This window comes from Manis pentadactyla, chromosome 2 (assembly GCF_030020395.1).
Source record: "Manis pentadactyla isolate mManPen7 chromosome 2, mManPen7.hap1, whole genome shotgun sequence".
Taxonomy (NCBI): domain Eukaryota; kingdom Metazoa; phylum Chordata; class Mammalia; order Pholidota; family Manidae; genus Manis; species Manis pentadactyla.
Genome location: NC_080020.1, coordinates 2,298,884 through 2,312,907, shown reverse-complemented (window position 1 = coordinate 2,312,907; position 14,024 = coordinate 2,298,884). Strand labels below are relative to the sequence as shown.

General features: G+C 44.6%; 1 protein-coding gene across 1 annotated transcript in view; it reads left to right on the top strand.

Annotated features, from left to right (window-relative positions):
• Positions 1–13,665, top strand: part of FREM2 (FRAS1 related extracellular matrix 2) — a 155,314-nt gene extending 141,649 nt beyond the window's left edge. The window contains exons 17-24 of the mRNA XM_036904922.2: positions 540–732; positions 2,217–2,321; positions 3,662–3,789; positions 3,889–4,023; positions 4,689–4,815; positions 5,654–5,841; positions 6,055–6,201; positions 7,485–13,665. Of these exons, the coding sequence (XP_036760817.2) occupies positions 540–732; positions 2,217–2,321; positions 3,662–3,789; positions 3,889–4,023; positions 4,689–4,815; positions 5,654–5,841; positions 6,055–6,201; positions 7,485–7,928 (1,467 nt within the window). The 3' untranslated portion in view covers positions 7,929–13,665. The remainder of the gene's footprint in view (positions 1–539; positions 733–2,216; positions 2,322–3,661; positions 3,790–3,888; positions 4,024–4,688; positions 4,816–5,653; positions 5,842–6,054; positions 6,202–7,484) is intronic.
• Positions 13,666–14,024: the final 359 nt, after the last annotated feature.

The following is a 14,024-nucleotide window of genomic DNA, read 5'->3' as shown; positions in this document are numbered from 1 at the left end:
GATTCCATTTATATGAAATGTCCAGAACAGACAAATCACTAGAGACAGAAAGTAAGCTAGCGGTTTCCAGTGCCCAGCGGGAGGAGGACATGGGATGACTGCTAACAGATACAGGATTCCTTTTCAAGGTAATAAAAATGTCCCGAAATGGATTGCGGTGGAAGTCGCACAACTCCCTGAATATATTAAATCCCATTGATTTGTTTACTGTAATAAGTGGATTATACGGTGTGTGAATTCTTAGTAAAGCTGCCATAAAACCTAAAGGACTGTAATTGTATCCTCAGAGTAACGCGGTTTATCTTAGAGATTTCTACTACATATCCTCTGTTGCAAAGGATGGTAGTGCAGTAACCAGTATCCAGCTGCTCCAAAAGTAAGCGAGGGACAGTCGCGTTGTAAGTCGCTGTCACTTACCTTCCTCTGTGATCACTCAGAACCCTAGCGAAGAGGAAGGAGAAAACGGCTTGTGCTAAACTGGGCTCATTCACTTAACATCGCTTTGAGAATTGCGTTGAGATACAATGTCGTCGTTTTAGGTCCTAAACCTGGTGCAGTCCTATGTCACTCTCCGAGTCCCTCTGTACGTGTCCTACGTGTTCCATTCCCCTGCTGGGGCGGGAGGCTGGCAGCATTTCGACCTGAGGTCGGAGCTCCGCCTAACGTTCGTGTACGACACTGCCATCCTGTGGAACGAGGGCATTGGGAGCCCGCCGGAAGCTGAACTCCAAGGTGCGTTAACCAAGATGGAAAACTAGTTTTCTTACCTGTTTGAATGGCTGAAGAGGATTTTTTGTTGTAGCTAAAAATAATAGAGGCAACTTTCAGTTCTTTGTTTACAATCAATATTTTAAGATAACTTCATTTTTGTCATGGAAAAACTCCTTCTTTGTATCAAAGCACATCAGAGTCTCAAATTTTGCATAATATGTAGCTGTTAAATATAACATCTACATTTCATGGCTATTTAAATCTTACAGTCCATTCTAGGTGCTTAATAATGTATGCATTACACAAGTCTACATAGTTCCCTAGATTCTAGACAGTGAGTAAAGGACATTTCAATGGAAAATAATGAACCAACCTAAGAGAAAAAGTTACACATTTTTGTTTCTGAAAATGTAAAGTGCGTTTTAAAGTCCAGTATAAATTGTGTCCTGGATTCTAGTTCTAACCAGCTGTGTGATCTCAACCGTCCTGCACTCGATTTCTTCTGAAAGGTAGACTAGACTGGACTTCTAATATTCTTTCCATCTTAAAATTCTGTGACCCTGTGATACTTTAGTGGAATGTCTTGGAACAAAGATGGTAAGTGCCACTAGTTATTGGGCCTATAAGTACCTGCAAAACTTTGTTTCAACCTCCATGTCAAAATCATTAATTCAAAGTCCACAAGCATAAAGCTCATTAATCCATCTGTAGCATTAGTGCTGTTTCTTTTCAGGCACACACACCACTGGTGTGGTTCCACGCATGTCTGAGCGTCATGCCGGCATGGTGTTTAATCAGCCGGAGAGAAAATGCTCTCTCAAATAGTGCATTTCTCAAAACCTGCTGTTTTAAGCAGATTACAATCACCCTAAAGCTATGTGAAAGTGAACATGAACCCCAGAATAATCATTCCAGATTATTTCAAATGTTTTAATTCCATATCTTGCCTTAGAAAATGTACACGTAAGTGAATCTTTGTGCAGATCCACCCTGGGGTCCCCAGCTTCTGCATACAGCTCTCGTGCTTCCTTCTTGTCTCTGGAGCTGACTTTGGTCAAACTGCTAAATTTCTTGGGAAAACATCAGCTTTCGTTAAAACTGTAACACGTGGAGTCATTCTGGAGAATGCAAACCCACTTCCACCTGTATGTCCTTATCTTCAAAATTGGACAAGTTGATCGTGTCTCTCTCTCAATTTACAGCTTCAGTAACGTAGACTAAAGCTTTTTTTAAAAAAGCCTTGACCTACTGTAATTAATGTGTAGATACATATTGACCCACTCACGTTACCCAACTCCATTTTGCCTCCCTACCAGACACCTTTTATCGTTAGGAAAAAAATACTTCTCCCTCTCACGTCATTCGGAATTCTTCTGATAATATCCTTTGTTAAATGGATGTTTCGCTAGAATGTTAAAGATGAGATAAACCCGAATCCATTTCGGGAAGCAGCCCTGTACACTAGGAGTCCCCGGTCACCAGTACTGTGCGCTCTCCCGCCGCAGGGTCCCTCTATCCCACCAGCATGCGCATCGGCGAAGAGGGGCGCTTGGTCGTGAACTTCAAGACGGAGGCTCGGTTCCACGGCCTGTTTGTGCTGTCACACCCTGGTAAGCCCCGTTGCCCACCAGCAGCCACGCGCCGCACCACGAGGCTGCCGTTCTTCCGTCCCACCCGTGCCTCGTCATGCCTCCCTATGAGCTTGGAAACCTTCATTGTTTTGCAGCCACCCACCTGAGGGCTCGATAGCTGTGCCGCTACATCTTATCAGCCACAAGATCATTGTCACCTAGGTTGAATTTTAGAGAAAATACAAAATGATTAAAGTAAATTTAAAAGAGGCCTCTACGAGCTGAAGTGGAGGTTTCCTTGGGTGAATAGCGCAGCAGCATGATGCCCTGCTCCACTTACTGTGCACAAAAAATTGAATTCTAGGTCATTTGTTCAGAAGCATGGGTCCGATGACAGCCTTTCCCAGGCTCTGTAGGGGTCCTTCCTGATCTAGCCAGAAGCGGCACCTCACTGTCTGTCTTAAGTCTGAGACACGCTACCTGTCTTTAGGAAGTGCTGGCTCTGTAATTTTACTACACATGCTGGACTGTGCTTGGAACGTCAATAGGGTGGCAGTCGCTGAAGTCCCTTGTCTCAGCTTTTCTGAGATATAAAGGACATTTTATTAGAAATGATTTTTTTATTTGACTCTCCATATCACTAAACTGACTCGCACGTTTTCCTGGAGCACCAACTCATGTCAGATGGGAAGGGGAACCTGCCATCTTCCCCACCCTGCTTTTCCTGGGGGTGGGCTCCAGACAAAAGACAGAATAGGGATGAAAGTTCAGGAAGGGAAAGAGGGTTCGCTGTATTTTTCTGAGACTGAGCTACAAGAAATACAGACCCACAAAGAATCGTTTGTTTTATTCAAATTGACATTTCTGGAAAATAAGGATTTCCTGGTCTTTACAGTCCCCTTCCTCATGTCTACCTTTCTAATACACTGGATCTTTGTTTAGACGTGACTGCAGGCGATCTAATTAAAATTAGATTCCATTTATGAATTAGGTTTGCCCAGCTATGTGGGCGCTAACAGACTGAGGTTCAGCTCCAAGCTCTCGTGCACAACAGATGTAGTCACGTGTTTTTATGGCATTGCTCTGCCTCTCTGGACAGCAGCCCCCAACCATTTGAGCCATTTCTGCACAATTATCTTTTGGCAGAATTCCAGAGTGAAAAGAACAGTGAATGAAGACCCAGGAGCTGTGTGACCTTGGGAGAGTCACTGCTCAGACCAGCTTCTCTGGGAAAAATGAGGATAATGGTACAAGCCCTGCTACTTTGCAGGCTTATTATGAGAATGAAATCAGACAGAGCATCAAAGGCACTTTGAAAACTCTAAACTGTACGTGCGCTTCTAACCACTCTGCCACCATTGCTGTTGACACTGTTCTAGCATCCTCCACAAGCTCGACGATCACGTCCGCCCATCACCCGGGCCTGACATTTTCCCTGCGCCTCCTACGGAGCGAGCCGACCTATAACCAGCCGGTTCAGCAGTGGGACTTCACGTCTGACTTCGCAGTGCGTGACCAAGGCTCTTACTTAATCTTCCTTTCCTGCCGCCTTCCACAACACTCCAGACGTTTACGTGAAAGACACAAATGTCCTCTCTGCTTCCAGGTACGTGACTATTCAGGGACCTATACTGTCAAACTGCTGCCGTGCACCACTCCGTCCCACCACGAATACCACCTGCCAGTCACCTGCAGCCCCAGAGAGCCTGTCACCTTTGATCTTGACATCCGATTCCAACAGGTGTGTCTCTGGGGGTGATTTGTAGAATCCCATTTTGCTAAAGTCATGGTTTAGCTTTATCAGTTACAGAAAGACCCACCCAATGACTTGAATTCTTGCATGCTGAGCAAAAAAGGAAGGAGGAAAGGATTGCCGTGTTGGTTCAGGACATAAAATGCACAGTTTAAGAGTGTGCAAGGCTAATTTTTCTCCTTACGTGATCTTCTCTTGTCTCCTCCTGGAGTTTGCTGCCCTGGAGATTTGAGAATTTTCCCCCGAGTTCTCCTGCACTTCAGTTTGTTCTTGATCTTCAAGGAAAAGAAGTCTCATGCCGCCTCCAAGTACCTAACGGGCCATGATGCATTCAGAGAAATGTGAAGGCATCTTTGGTCTCAGACCTACTGAATGTCGGCCTTCCAGGGACCGTGATATTTGCAAGTCCTTTATGTACCCTGACAGATGAGTGGAAGTGAGCACCAGCCGTGCTGTCTAGTCCCATTCTGAGCCACCCGCCTTTGTCTCTCAAGGACAAGGCCAGCGTGACAGCTCTCCAAGCTGGCGTGGTTGGCCGTGGAAACTGCAGCCCCGTGTGTCCCGTTCGGCTTGCCGGTGCATAATGAACGTGCCTGTGTCTGCACACCTTCAGACAGTCAACAGCACACAGAGGGCTTTCTCCCTTGTTTCAGGTCAGTGATCCAGTGGCAGCCGAGTTTAGCTTGAACACCCAAATGTATCTCCTGTCCAAGAAGAGCCTCTGGTTGTCCGATGGATCCATGGGTTTTGGACAAGAGAGCGACGTTGCGTTTGCAGAAGGTACCGTGTTACAAATGGGACGCCTGCTCTGTCTTCCTGCCGTCGCTCCTTTGGGGTCATGCTGGGGGGGAAATGACAACCTCTTGTATGGTTTTCAGTCTATCACTGGGTCTTTAGTGCTTTGGCAGGGATGGAGGGTCATTGGAACTGGGTATAGTTACTGGATAGTTTTTATTTTGAGGAAATTTATCTCTATTTCCCTTATCTAAGTGATTATTGGAAGGAACGTGGATTTTTTTTCTTGAATGTTCTTTCAAGTTGCATAGACTCCAGTACTTCAGCTACAGGAGGCAGTAAATGCCTCTTGGGCGGGGGCTGTGCCTGTCTTGTTCAGCACGCAGCAAAATACCGAGCACGTCGGGAAGGAGCTTAGTAATAGCTGTGCGAGAGCTGGTTTAGGGCCAGGGAGTCTCCTTATACCTTCTTTCAAAATCAAGTAAATTTGATTTGATTCAGCTTTTTATTCATGCTTGCATTTTCATTGTTATCCTATACTGTATTAATCTGTGTCTTGCCAACTGATTAGCTGATGTCAAGTGGACTTTGGCCACAGTGGGATATGATGAATACTAAACTCTAAGTCAAGCCTTGGGGTCATGTCCCCTACTGACCGGGCAGGTGAGGACCGATAAGTGTTCAGTCTGCAAAGCGGTCTTATCTGAAGCCTAGGAGAGGACTAGATCCTGAAGCTAACACAAAAGTGTCTCCAGCATTTGATGCCAGATTAAGAAGAGAAGGAAATATTCTCTAGTGTCACTATTGTCAGGAACTGTTTGCAGTGTCCCATAGACACATCTTATCATATGACCAAAGTAACATTCCTGCATCTGTGTTTCAGGTGATGTAATTTACGGGCGGGTCATGGTAGATCCGGTCCAGAATCTAGGTGATTCCTTTTACTGCAGCATTGAGAAGGTGTTCCTGTGCACCGGGGCCGATGGCTATGTCCCCAAGTATAGTCCTGCAAACGCGGAATATGGCTGCTTGGCTGATTCTCCTTCACTCTTACACAGATTTAAAATTGTGGTAAGTGCTTTGATCCCCTAGAGTGAACTAAGTAGATATCAAACTTAAGTGTTTTTTTCTCATATCTTAAAACAATAGACTCTTTTTAAATGAAACTAAGTGGTGTCACATTTTATGGTAACTCATAATTGTGCAAAACTAGTAGGAAAACGTTCTGTCCTTGGAAAAATTGGCATTTCCTACTTCAATCCTCCTTTTCCTTATTGCTTAAAGGACAAAGCTCAGCCAGAGACACAAGACACCGGTTTTGGAAATGTCCTGTTTAATGCCAAACTGGCAGTGGATGACCCTGAAGCTGTTCTCTTAGTGAATCAGCCTGGATCTGATGGATTTAAAGTTGACTCAACGCCCCTCTTTCAGGTGGGCCAGAAACAAGCTCCCTTCCAATAGCTTTGTGGCCGTGAGGCAGGGTCTTAAATCCTGAACGCCTCAGATGTGTCATATGCAAATGGCAGAAATAGGCATAGAGTTGATTTGAATATTGAACAAGGTAAAGCATGCACAGCACACAAAACAGGTGCCTGGTGACCAGCCCATAGCTCTAGCTATTACTATTTTTATTAACATATTAATAAAATGTGTTATCTTAAGTCTATGTGTAATGAAGACCCTTGTTCAGCCCTGAATATAAATCCAAGTCTGATTGGTGGTTATGATCTGTTTTTCTTGCTCCTTATTCAACTTGCTCCCTGCTGAGTTTTCATGACTATATTTGAGTGATTTTGTATGAATTGCTGGATTCAGAAAAACAACTGTGAACCTAAATCGGCCTACACATCTCCACTCTCGGATTCTTTATAAACAAGATAGACAAGCCTAACCTAGAGACAGAGGGTAGACAGAGACACAAATGAGCATAAAATCACTGAGCAGACAAATGAGACAAATTCAGAGCCGTGTGCAGTGTGAATCCTCAGGGGAGTGAGTACATGTTTTTAGGACATTTACTGAAAACTGTCCAGACAGGCTAAGCGGGATAAATGTGTTATCCTCCTGCAACCTAAAGAAGGAACCTGAAGGAAGTGTATTGTTATTCTGCATCCTTCCAGGTAAGAAGCTGAAGTATGGCATTTTTGTGTTTTCATTTTTTACTGTTCACCCTCAAAGCATTTGACCTCTTCTAAGTCCTGAAGGCTTCAAAGAGACATCCGAAAATCCCTCCTTTTCACAGGCCCTGGCAAAGCAGGAAAACTGACCTTTTCCATGAACTCATATATAAATATGCAGCAGACATACCAGAACACAGACCTGGGGTTCAGAAGGTCTGGGTTCTAGTCCTGCCTCTGCCACTAACAAATTGAATGACACTGGGCAATTTATTTAACTGCTGTGTATTCTTATTTTCTCAGCTTTTTAATGAGTCAGTTCAACTGTGTGATATCTAAAGTTCTTTATAGCTCTGACAGTCTAGGGCTGCACGTCACAGATGACTGAATATTTACCTTCGGAGCCGCGCAAACTATTTTGGAGTGCTTTACACAGAGCCTCGCACATACTAGACACACAAAAGTACGAAGCGTATTCCTTCTGCAGACGAAGTTAAATCACCATTGTTCATCTCCGCCATTCAGTACTCCGGCCAAGAGCCGGGAATTCGGCGGCGTAGTGGGTTATTTCCTCGCCGACACAGCTGTGTTTTCCAGGTCGCCCTGGGCCGGGAGTGGTACCTGCACACCGTCTACACGGTGCGGTCCAGAGAGGAGGCCACGCGAGGCGGGGGCAGCAGGGCCGCGCGGCGCAGCAGGAGGAGGGCCGGCGGCGCCCCGGGCGGGGACATCGGCTTGCGGAGCGGCCGCGGGACGGACATCCAGCACGTGGCGCTGCACCGCGCAGCCAGGACGCGGACGCCCGCGGGGGGAGCGCCGCTCGGAGGCCCTCCCGGCGGCCGCGGCTCCCGCCCGCAGGCTGGCCCGGCCGCGCTCGCCGGGGGCATCGCTGCGGGCTCGCTGGGCCTCTGCCTCGCCGCCGCCGGAGCCGCGTGTGCGCGCAGGAGAGGGGCCCGGGCGCGGGGCTCCCCGGGGCGCAAAGGGGGCCCCGGGCCCGCGACGCCCCTGCGGAGCCCACCCGGCGACAGCTCCGAGGTGTGATGCCCCGGCCGGGGTTCCGCCTGCACCCCGCGTGCCCCAGGAGAGACCGGGGTGACCCAGACGCTTCTGTGAACGGCAGCGGACTGCGGACTCGTCGTCGGAGGGCCTGGCTGCCCTGACGGACTGTGCGCTGTCTGCTCTTCCATGCATCAAGGACACCTGCCCCCTGCCCGGGGGGCGGCGGCGCCTGCAGGTGCCCGGGGCCGCGGAGGGCGGTGGGGGCCGCCGGCTCACTCCGGACGTCTTCCCTCCGCGGTGGAGGTGAGCCTGGGCACAGGCGCCGACAGCCTCTCCCGGGTTTAAGAGGCGTCTGTGGTCATGGCATCTGTATGAGCCCTCAAGGTGCAACTAGCACATTGTCTTTCCATTGGGTAACAGTTTATTACTAGAAAGGTTTTCATTGGTAGCCTGAAAGAAAGATATACACACACAGTTTATATTGTGACAAGTTTTCTAATAGATGAAGACGGCACAGCATTGTGACCAGGGTTAGCTCAGCCCACAATCACCTTTTGGACAACTTGGGAGGGACCGGAAGTAAAGAGAGGGGCAGGAACCCACTGACTTGGATTTGAATTCTTTCTCACGCTCATCAGACCTCCCTTGTTTGATTTGCTGATGTGGTTTTAAATTAAACCAAAGAAAATGTTAAGTCTGGGAGAGACTGTTGAAGAGAGACTGCTCTGTTTTGGTATGTAGTGAGAAACAGAGTTGTTACATGGTAATATACCTTATTGGTGCTCAGCGTTTGTGGGCAATGAGAGGGTGGGTGACATTCTGATAACAAACAAATACTGTTGTGTTGGACTCACATTTACAAGACAACGTTCTCTAAGAACTGAGCCTAGAGATTGCAGTATTGAACCCATAAATGATCACGAGAAACATCCTTCAGGGGTGGAGGGAGAAAGTGGTATTTATTAATATAATATTTTTAACCAAAGTGCCTCTCATACATACTTTATGGAACTAAAAAAAATTGACAGATGATACATGAGGTTAAATCTAGGAATAGCAAAAGTCACACACCTGTGTGTAGAACTTGAGGCCGCAAGACATTTTATTAGCTTTCTCATCAACTTCTGGTTCAAACCATGGGAATCTCTGCACCTGTCATTCCAGAGGTGGTCTTGGAGGTGGCCAGCATCCCTGAGAAGCTCCTTTGAGTCAGGAGGAGGGCACCTTCCCTGGCATCTCCAGTGCAGTGACCTGGCACAGCAAGGTGCCTCTCTGTACCCAAAAATATAATGTGTAAACTGCTTATAGTGTTAAAAACCAAGGAGTTTGAGTGAGCTTGCTTGGCAAGCCCCCCATGGCCTATCTGAAGGCATGTTCTTTCACCAAATGGCAGATATGTCAGCCGGAGAGGGAAATGTCAGTAGTGTACTGGCAGTCTTCCAGAAGGAAGTAAACGTATTTCAAACAAAAATAAGGCCAGGGTAAAAAGAACCGTGCCTGAGACTGACCCTCGAGGGCTGCCTGGAATCCCCTTCACCTGCAGCCGTAAGCTGGCTGCCCTGGACGTGGGGTAGAATGAAGGGTTTTAGAAAGCCAGCCTCCTCTCAGGTCGCACAGCCACATCTGACCTGGTGTCTGTGAACACCGACAACCTCTTGATTGAAATGAGAACGCTGCGCGGGTGCTGGCAGAGGTGAAAGTGTGTTCACACTCATCTCTCTTCTTTGGGCAGCTCTGCGCTTCACATTCAAGGTCTTGTAAAGAACAGAGTAGGCTGTGGTCTCCTTGCCGTGGGGAATTTACAAACACCACCTACAACTCAAAGGTTCCCCAAAGGGGGAGAAAGAGAAAGTGCTGCCTAGCCTGGAGTTCATCAAATCAGTATTAATGGTTCCACAATTACTCCCTTTCTTTTCCTCTGCGAATGTCTGGCAGCTGCTCGTCTGCCTCTTTGGCCCCTGTTAGCTCACAAGGGAACGTGCATGAGCCGAGCAGCCTCACCCGGCACATGGACTTTTTATGGCTTGGCATTGGCCATGGTCTACACAGACTGTTCGAGCAGGTCCTCTCAGTAGACTTGTGCTGCTGTCTTAGTAAGGATGCTGGCGTCATGCAACCTTCATGACCGCCATGGGACCGTGGGCGTCTGTCGCTGATGGAGTACTCAGCCAAGCACTGATACAGGTCAGCTTCGAGCCTTTGGGCCGCGCTGCTTTTATAGCAGATGTTCCAGCCTACACTAAGTCGTTCTCATGAGACTACTACCTGTGAACTGGAGGGCGTATAAATGCACGACATGTCTATCTGTTCCTAAAAGAAAAAGCTCTCCCTCTCTGCCCGTCTCCTCCTCTCTTTCTCTCCTCCTCCTCTCTGTCTTCTTCCTTCCCTTCCTTCCCTTGAAAAAAGAGAATCCGTGGGAAATAGGCAGATAGCTTTCTTAAGTATAAAGTACTTGGATTTCTGCATGACTTTCTTAGTATCTGTTTGCTTAATGTGTGATTTAATACACATCAATCAAAAAAAACTATTTTGGGTGGAAAAGAGAATGAGGCAAAATGCTTTATTGTTCAATAAAACAGACCCTTCTATTCAATATTTTGTTTAGAAATTATTCTAGTATTATCAGAACAAATACATAAAATAACTCCCCATGGAGAACAGGATAGAAGAAATAATAGCCCTTTAGATACCCCGTAGCTTCTGACCGTAGTTAAAACCAGGTCTTGTCGATTTCTCACAGTAAAGCCAAATCGCAAAAGCGGCTCTTAAGCACGTGGCTCTCCTTGCACGTGAACTGTGAAGAACTGATATACGTAGCTGTGTTTTAATGATGGGTTTTTTTTATTCCACTTCATGCCCTCTGTTAACATCTGCCATGTGCTGGGTTAGGATTAGCACTTTGAGGTACATAGAAACCCAGCGACTGCCCTGCCCTCGGCAGGTTGTAAACAAATGTGTCTTTTTATTTAAACCGAAGGGATCAAGATTTGCATTCGGTTCCCTCCTGGACCAGGAACACACCAGGCGCATCATTCTGATAACAGAGCCAAAGCAGAATATTTCAAATCAGGAATCTAATGGCATTGTCCTTTGCAAACCCACACAGAGAAAGCAGGTTGCAGAGATATGAGCAGCCCTGTGTATTCTTTTCCTCTTAATGGAGGACAGGCCCGCTTTGCTCCAAGAACGGAGCATAAACTCTAATCCCAGTCTGTGAACATCACCAGCACCTCCGTGAAGCATCCAGTTTGAGTAAAGGTCAGATGCATTTGTGATAAGAAGGAAAAACTCTAGATTCAATATGAAGGGATTTAGCCCTACAAGAAGCAAAACAGCTTCTTTATCAAGTCATCTTATCTCAAAGCCTTTTCCAAGCCACCAACTCCAAAGTCAACTTTAAAAATGGAATGGAACCTGTATAAAAATCACGGAGAGCTTTTTTCATGTAAGTCAGCATTAAGAGTTAAAATAGTCCCAAATTGAGAAATGTTAAAGTAACAGTAACAGAGCAAAATGTAATGACATTTAGATTTTTAAAGCAGGAAATGTAATTTTTGCTACTATTTTGAAAACACCTACTTAGTTTTGACTTGGAAACCAACTTAGCAGAAAAAAGAGAAAGTATTTTTTTAAACGCGAATGTTTTACAAATTGGAAATTTACATAATTGTGTTAATTTGAAAGATTGTTATGATTCTTTGAAACTATTTCACTTTTTCTATCCATGATAGCAATAATAGTAAAAGGATAAAAATAGGTGTCTTTACTAACCACATGGCAAATGAATGGGACTCAAATGTTCTATCAGTCCAATTTCCCTATAATTAGAAATGTGTAATTTGTCAGGAAACCATAAATACTACTGTTGTCACACATGTGTGCATGTACACACACACACACAGACAAATGTGCATATAAAAAAAAGCAAGCATCTCATTTCTAGAAAAAGATGAGCCTAAAAGCATAGTTATAATTGAAATGACCCATACAAAGATTTTTAAGTAGGTTAACAGAATGGTCTTTTGTGAAAACATACTATCCTGGGAGTTCTGAGACATTAGTTCAAAGGTTAATGTGTTTCCTTAAGATGTTTTCCTAGAAATTATTCCAGTATCACACAGTAATGACATTGAAATGTTCAGAAATTATTATCCGGAGGCTCAAAGTATCCCTCACTGTATTTCTCCTCGTTTTTACATCCTTTGATGTTAGGAACAAATGACTTTGAGATTTTGGTAGTTATTTTGATTTTCATAAAAGATTTTAAAACAGAAGTACATGGTATTTTCCTAATTTTTACCAGAAAGGTTATACAGAACACTTTAAAGTAAGGAAAGAAAGTTAATTTTCCCTCTTGAGCTAAAGTTGATAAAACAAAATATACTAATGTGAGATTCTCTTTTGGTTTAATTTTATTGGGAAATAATCAGAATATTGAATTTGCAAACTTGTAAACAGTTGTGTTTTCTTTTTTCTCTTTCAAGTGCATTTATTTCTTTTTCCCTGATATTTGTTGGTGCGTATGTTTTTTTCAAAGAACTACGTCAAACAGCAAGCACCCTGCTCCAGCAGTGACATCTGCTCTTAGTGTCTGTTCCTCTCTTCCTCCCTTCCTTTCTCTCTTTCTTTCTCTGAGATTCGTTTCTCATTCTTCCAGCAATATTTCCCTTTTGGTTTTGAAAACATTGCCATTTTCACTATGTAAGCAGCATTCTCATTCATCTGAAGACTGGTAAGTGAGCACAGCAGCTGTGCACCTTCCCTTCTTTATAAAATGTTACGGTTTGGATGAAGGAAAAAAAACTCCCTGCAAAAACCAAAAGCATTGTATTGAATAATGTGATGACAATCTGCTCCTTGATTTTCTCTCAGTGGAGGCCCAACATTTTCATTTAAGATGTAAAAAAAAAAATCCCTTTAAGGATTTAGAGTAAGAATAAAAGGTCAAAATTCACATTCTTGGAACTGTTTTGGATGATTGTATACTTTGAAATGAAGTAAAAATCAAAAGAAACTTATTAAAGTGCTAACAGCATTGAAGTATTTAAAATTATAATTATTAAATGCACAATGCTTTTACTATTAGCCAGATGTTGCCTACATTGATTAAACAAATTTCTACCATTTTTTCCAATGTTTGGGTAATCCTCACACATAAGAATTGTTAGTATTGTGCCTTAAAAAAGGAGAAAGAAAAAAGAGAAATGTAAGTGTTTTTAAACTAGTATTAAAAATAAAGAGCATCATAATAAAAATCACTTAAAATACAGACAGGTAATACACTTAAAGTCTGGTCATAATAAAAGATAATTTCTGGAAGGGCCAAATTTAAGCACATCACAAAAAGTACAAAACAGAGTCTTCTGTGGCTTCAGGAATTCAAGTTTTTGGCAAGATATTTTCTAAGCCCATTTGTCCTTGAAATTAGACGTTAGCCTGGGCAAGGCATTGTGTGTTTTATTACTGCATTAAGTGTCTGCTTCCTTCCTGAGCGCCCTCCACTGACTGGTGCATCTGTGTGTAATTATCTGCTCAACTTAAAAAGCCTTTGCGGTTTTCCCAGGGTCTAGTTTTTCATGTATTTCCTAGGATACTGCATATTTACTGGATATTGACGTTTATCCCTGGGAAGCCAATTGTACGAGTACTTTGAAGCCATTCAGTCTTACTTTCATGTCTAAAATAATTCTTGCTACTGCTTGTGTTTCCTAACTACACTTATTTTCCTTCAAACTATATCACGTGTTTAATATAAATAAAGCCTATGTGTTAAAGCGGCCAGGTTATTGTGGTGCATTCTCTAACTCCTATTTACACCGAAACCACGCAGTTCCTCTAGTCGGCACGTGTCAGTCAGTCCGTTCCGGCTCAGAGGCCTGAGCTTCTGCAGGCTTCTAGGCTGGGACATGTGCCCCCACTACCTCCTTGATGCTGGTGGTAAAATGTTGCTGCTCCTCAACAGGGTGCTTGCTAAGTTACGCCGGTCAGTTACACTGGTCCAGACACTGCCAGAGGCCTGCCAGGCAGGGGCAATGGGTATTTAGAGGAAACAACATGTTTAGATGACTAACTCTGTCCCGTGGAGCAGGGTGCCTAGACCCTGCCACAGGTACAAAACCTGCCCAGCTGTGCTGCTGC